At 51.7% G+C, this 6,341-nt stretch overlaps 1 protein-coding gene across 2 annotated transcripts in view; it reads right to left on the bottom strand.

The window, feature by feature from the left end:
• SRP68 (signal recognition particle 68kDa) overlaps positions 1-6,341 on the bottom strand; it is a 50,218-nt gene continuing 43,877 nt past the window's right edge. For both annotated transcript variants that reach the window (XM_006869561.1, XM_006869562.1), the window contains exons 12-17: positions 5,188-5,344; positions 4,595-4,689; positions 3,625-3,754; positions 2,118-2,193; positions 1,369-1,421; positions 1-493 (exon numbers count right to left, since the gene is read on the bottom strand). In XM_006869561.1, coding sequence (XP_006869623.1) covers positions 266-493; positions 1,369-1,421; positions 2,118-2,193; positions 3,625-3,754; positions 4,595-4,689; positions 5,188-5,344 — 739 coding nt within the window. In that variant the 3' untranslated portion in view covers positions 1-265. The remainder of the gene's footprint in view (positions 494-1,368; positions 1,422-2,117; positions 2,194-3,624; positions 3,755-4,594; positions 4,690-5,187; positions 5,345-6,341) is intronic.

The raw sequence follows: 6,341 nt of genomic DNA, 5'->3' as shown, positions 1-6,341 counted from the left end.
CCAGGTAGCAGTGACCCCTCCCCTGGAGGTGCGGGAGACAGAGTGAACCGGCACACATCTACCAGAGACAGAAGGGCACTCTCCAACACAGGGTTAAGGATGTAAGTGCACAAACACACAAGACATAGCAAGGCAGGGCTGCAGGTACCAAGCTCCCGCCCTGGGCCAATGCAGACCTGGATTTAATAGCATGGAACTTGCTGGGATTTCTGCACAACACAGACTGAAGAGTCAGGCTCTCCCCCCACCCCAACGAAGAGCCTGGTTAGCTCCTGAAACCAAAGATGCCCTTGATGTATCCAGTGAGGCCACTCTTGGTCTTCTGCTCCAACTTGTCCTCCAGGGGCGGGAAAGCCACGTGGTTGAGGGCCAGGTCAAAGAATAAAGGCTTGCAGGGGATGGGCTGGAACCCCGGTGGGAAGTGCACGAGGCTGGCCTGCTTGGTGACCAGAGAAGGATCCAGGCAGAATGTCTCAAACCGTTCAACCAGAGGCTGGAAGAAAACCAGAGAAAGGAGACTGAGTGGTAAGCACTGAAGACTGTGGTCACCTCCTTCCATCTCCATACCCCTCTAAGGAGGGGCCAGAATGTACACATTCTCTAGGTCAAAGTCAGGGCCACTGAGGTGGGCAGGGATTGGAGTACAGCTCCCACCCACAGGGGCTAGTCTGCATAGTAACAGTATCCTCACCCTTCCTTTTGGGGGCACTCCAGACACCTAACCAAATGGAGGCCTGCAGAGGCACTGCAGGATCAATGCTGGGCTGCTAACCACAAGGACTCCTCGGAAACCCCACAAGGGTCACGATGAGTTGGAACTGACCTGACGGCACGTAGCAACAACCAACACCTACCCAGTGTTAAGACGGGCAGTTTCCAGAACCTCAAGGGAACAGAGGAAAGCAAGGTGTTTCCTTAGAAATTAAAGCTCTCGATTCCATGACTCAGAGTCCTGGGGTGGCACTGTGGGTTAATGCGCTGGACTGCAAAGTTGGTTTGAACCACAAGGTCGGCAGTTCAAGCTCACCAGCTCCTGCTCAGAACCCCTATACAGGGTCGCTGTGGGTTGGAACCGACTCAACGGCACTTTATAAACAACATTCTACACATGGAGCCCTGATGGCGCAGTGAATTACCCACTGGGCTGAGAACCCCGAGGTCGGCAGTTTGAGTCCACCATTTCCACAGGAGGAAAATGAGGCTGGTTGCCTCCCTAAAGACTCACAGCCTGGGAAACCCTACTGTCTTCCAGGGTCACTATGAGTCGGAACTAACTTGGCCGCAGTGAGTTTGTTCTGTAAACGAGTATCTCTCTAGCAAGTTACTAATCTTACTCTTCATTCCCCAAAAGTCACAGCCCAGACTCACCTTATTGTCCTTAACTTGGGAGGAAGTCTCTGTTTGGTGGGAGTCGCTTGTATCTGAAAGTTGCACAGAGATTCCATAAGGACAGGGAATTAATACCCTACAGTCACAACTGAGGGCTCTCCTGTTTCTGGTGACAACTGAAGGTCCTAAATCCCAAGAGCAAAGGCAGCTAACACACTGGAGAGCGAGTCCTCTCCCTTCAGGTCCGATCCTGCTGCAAGTGGTGCAGGCAACAGACCGGAAACCCCAGACAGAGTACGGGTGGCTGCTGCAGCTAGCTGTACAGAAGACCCTCTGAGGAAGAAGGGGCAGCATAATGGGGGTCCCCACAAGTCTACGTTAATGTGACTGGTGGCAGAAGGCGGGGGAACAATAAAATCTTCAAGATTAATTAACCCCCAAATCTTAAAGATTAGATTCAGGAACAAGACATGGACGTGTGTTCTCGCCTCTTCTATTCAACACTGCACTAAAGGTTCTAGCCAGAGCAACTGGGCAAGGAAAAGAAATAAAAGGCATTCAGATTGGTAAAGAAGAGGTAAAACTGTATTTCCAGGTGACATGATTCTGTATAAGGAAAACCCTTCAGGATACTGAATAACGATTAGGACGAATAAAAGAGTTCACTGGAGCTGCCAACATGAACCCACAACTCCTTCCAGACTTCCAGTCAGGGTGTGGGCAGAGCCGAGGAGCAGTGGCAGTCAGGCCATCTGGTGCCCAGGTCGCAGGAACGGGCAGACACTCACCTAGGATCGCTGCTGCCTGCAGGGAGCATTTTTCCGACCTCACTTGTGTGATGAGCTCTTGCACATCCGGTAGGTCCTGCAACAATTCAGAAAACACTAGAGCCGGGGCCAGGGCAGAGGACTCACCGTACACAAACCTACTTCATAGTTCACAGATCCCACTGGCATTTTCATGAGACTTTACCTTTTAAACAATTCTATTGAAACAACAACTACAAAAAACGAGTCTGTTTCAAATGGGACTCTATCAAGGCTAATGTAATAATGCCTGGATAAAGTGGTATTAATGATAAATATTTTATGTTTACTAATATCATGAGTGAACTTAAAAGCTTTAATAAATTATTATACCATTACTAAATGTTTATCTTGTACCAGGCATACTAAACACAGCTCCTAATTTAATTTTCACAACACTCCCATTTTACAGATGAGAAAACTGATGAAGTACCTTGCCCAGTCGCGCTCCTAGGAGCAGCAGAGCGGATTCAGAGTCAGGACGCCCGGCTGAGGGGTGACTCTCCGCTGCCTCTACCAGCAGAAGCTACTCTTTGGCTTTAGCCTCTTACTAGGCAACAGCGGGAAGGATCTGACAAAGTCAGGATGCCACAAAGCCCCACGCACAAAAGCGCATTCTCTGACGCGCTCAGTCAAATGCGTACTGGTAAAACACTTTTTTCCCCCCTCTCTGGAGATGAATGGTCCACATTGGTTTGCCATTGTATCCCAAAATAACACCCTATTCTGATGTTGCTAAAGGAACCCTGGTGGCACAGTGGTTAAGCATTCCAGTTTACTGAAAGGTCAGCAGTTCAAAGCCTCTCCCAGGAAAGAGATGTGGCAATCTGCCTTTGTAAGGATGACAGACCTGGAAACCCTGGAGGTCACTCAGGTTCGGAATCGACTCTACCACAGTGAGGTTGGGCTGTGATGATGCCAACCCATGGGCCGCTTTTCTGCCCTCCCCCATCTATACCCACCTCCCTGCCTCTGCCTACCGTCTCTGGGGCTTCTTCTGTATGCAGAGAGGGGCTTCCCCATATGTGTCCTCATTACAAGAAAACCCATGCGCTCTCTGAAGGCAGAGCCAGGTTTGCCCTTTGTTCCCAGGGGACAGCAGCAGTCCCCACCACCAATGACAGTGACTCCTAACAGTCTCCCCTTGTCAAACAGACACGGATCCCTTGGACCAGATCTTTTCAATGATCTCTGCATCACTGCAACAGCCCACAAGCCTAACAAGCTGCTTGTCATTTGACCATCAGTAAAACCAACCAAACTAGGAGCCTTTCCCATGGCTACACTTCCGGACAACATGGCTTCTGCTTTAATATGCACCCCAGCCCCCTGGGGATCTTGCGAACATGCAGACTGGGACTCAAGTCTTCTAGCTCCCTGTGGTGTGGAGGGGGCTTTGCTAATGGCCCTCAGTCCTCCTCTTTCAGCCCCAACAGGACCTCTCTACACAGGTTCTCAAGAGCTTTGGAAACAGAAGCCAACGGCTCACCTTCAGACTGTTCTTGAAGGCCCCGGCGTCAGAGCTGACTTCATTTGCGTATTTCAGCACTCTGTCGTACAGAACCAGGGCTTCGCTCCACTTCTTCACCAACACATAGGACTGAGCGATGAAGAAACACCTGATGGGGGGGGGAGAGCCACACACTCTAAAGCCAGGTCACTCCTGATCACAGCGCTCAGTACAGTCCAGACCTCTCCACCCCAGGACCCCTGCATGGGAGATCCCCACATCCTAAAGGTTTAGGCTTGCTAGATCCACCTGCAACACTAACTAAGGCACCAGGGACCAGTGTTGGTCCCCCATGATACCCTCCTTGACTTACTCAGACCCTGCAGGAAGTCAGTTCCCAGAGGAATGCAGTAAAAGCCAGGACAGGCATGGAGGAAGGGGCACTGCCTGGCTCAAATGTATGTCCGCCCTCCACCACCCACACATCCTAGTCACTCAATTCAAAGGCGCCTCTTCTAATGGAAATGATTTTCTGGGATCCAACAGGGCCAGGTTGCTGCTGGGTCTTCGTAGGAGAGAGTGCCAGGGAATCAGGAGAAGGGGCAATGTTAGCAGGCAGAGGCCCCAGGAAAGGCAGAGTGAGGGGTGGGCAGGTCAGAAAAGGATGTGCACACTCGCGCTGCTCTACCTGGATGTTTGCCTAGACCTTCACCACGCTACATTGCACACTTCCAAGTAACGAACAAGGGGATTCACTGGCACAGCTGAGTCTACGCTTACCCTGATCCAGAGCTAATGAACCCCCTTTCCACTACTTGTTAATTCTCCGCTGGGAGGAAGGAGGAACGAGAGGACTCCCCATGTCTTATGACACTGGAAACTCAGCCTCGGGCTCCAGCTGGGCTAATTGTTCTCGGATCCCAAGTTATTCACATAGTCAGGGGCCAATGGCCCAGTCTCTCAACATGCACAGAACAGCTGGACAGCAGAGACCTGCCCAGGACGATACCTGTAAGCCTTGTACACCAGGGTCTTGAGGCTTATCTCTTTATGGAAGGCTTTGTCCTCCTCTAAACCAGGAAGCTGGAGCAATTCCACCAGATTCTGTACAACAGACATCACAAAAAACTCAGGACAAAAAAGGCCTCAACATGACCTTGTACAAACAGACAAGGGCAAAGATAAGAGCTTGGGCTCCACGTAATGGTGACAAGTCCTTGTAGGTGTTGTATGTCAGCGGCCACATCTGCTGTCACTTCCAGTCCCCTCTGATCCTGTGAGACACAGCTCACCTGTCCTCCTACAGCGACTCCGTGAACCTCTCGCTATAAGGGACTGCTCCCAGCTCTGAATGTTCCTTTCAGAACAGCCCACTAGCTTGGCATTTACAGAGATGCCTCACAACCCTGAGGGCAGACAGGGTGACCGCAGGTCTCGGGGTACTCCAGAACATCAAGGCAAACATGTGACACAGATGATGTGCTCAGTAAACACCACAGGCTTGCTACTAGTGACACAGCCACACACAGCTGGGTTCAGACTGCTCATCTGTCTGCCCCAGCCAACAGCACAGTCGGCTCCCCAGCCCTTCCTCTGGCTCACCTGGAGAATGATGTCATAGAGGCGGATCAGGTCCTGGGGTCGGGGCGAGCGCTTGCTGTCGTCTTCCGGCTGCTGTTGCAGCAGGGCCCTCTGCAGCCCTTTGGCCATGTTCTCATTCCGCTTGATTGCTGTCGAGAGCTTGATGAAGGTCAGGTAACTGGAATGCAGAGATGTCAGCTTGGGTTATGCACGGGGACACCTGAGTTGGGCTGTGGTGGAGAGGACATGGCTGTCCAGCAGCACCATAAGCTCACGGGGCCCTCAATTCTGGCTGCTGTTCAGTGGCAAATCAGCAGTGGGCCAATGTGAGGCCCATATGTCACAAGACTTGAGGTGAGCTTGAATTCTATCTTTTTGCAAGAGCCACAAAGTGGCCCCACAGATGGTAAGGCAGCCTCTGGAACAAGGGCGAGTTTCCACCCTTCAACAACAAGTTCCCAGCACAGCTGCTCCTCGTCCCGGTGAGCCTCTCTCTCAGAAACTAAGTGGGAGGGGGTACGCTCACGAGGTCACGCGTGCCATCTGCTGCGTTTCAGTGAACTCCCTGGCAAGTGCCTGTAACTCCTGGGACACAAACATGGCAACAACGTGAAACTCCATTTCAGAAACAGGTGCATCTAGATGTCCATCCTCCTCTGGGCTGATTCCGTGGAGAGGACAAGCGCACCCACCGCCATGGAGTTTGTGCCGACTCACAGAGACCTGCGGAGGGTTTCTGAGACCATCAATCTCTACGGGAGCAGACAGCCTCATCTTTCTCCTGTGGAGCAGCTGGTGGGTTGAAATTGCCAACTTTGTGGTTAGCGGCCCATTGCTAATCCACAGCACAAGCAGGAGAGGGCAAAAGAGGGGACTGACAGGCTCAACTCAGGAAGTCCCCACAGGGGACTACGTGAACATGGGGGAGTAAGTGAACTTCAAGTTCTGAATGCTCACCTTCTAGCCTTCTCCTAGACAGCTTCCAGATTCATCAATTTACCCTGGAACTGACCTCCTGGTCCTAAATAAAACCCACAATCCTGAGCTCATTTAGGCCTCAAGGCAAGGGGCATCAAGTGTGAATGCTGGACTGGAATGCCTAGCTCTGACACTCTGTGAGCCTCAGCTTTCTCTTTGGGTTACTGAAACGGGCCGCTTCAAAGGCCCAGTCATGC

This window comes from Chrysochloris asiatica, unplaced genomic scaffold, assembly GCF_000296735.1.
Source record: "Chrysochloris asiatica unplaced genomic scaffold, ChrAsi1.0 scaffold00132, whole genome shotgun sequence".
NCBI classification, from domain to species: Eukaryota; Metazoa; Chordata; class Mammalia; order Afrosoricida; family Chrysochloridae; genus Chrysochloris; species Chrysochloris asiatica.
The sequence above is the reverse complement of the archived record's forward strand: the minus strand, read 5'-3'. Positions and strand labels throughout refer to the sequence as shown.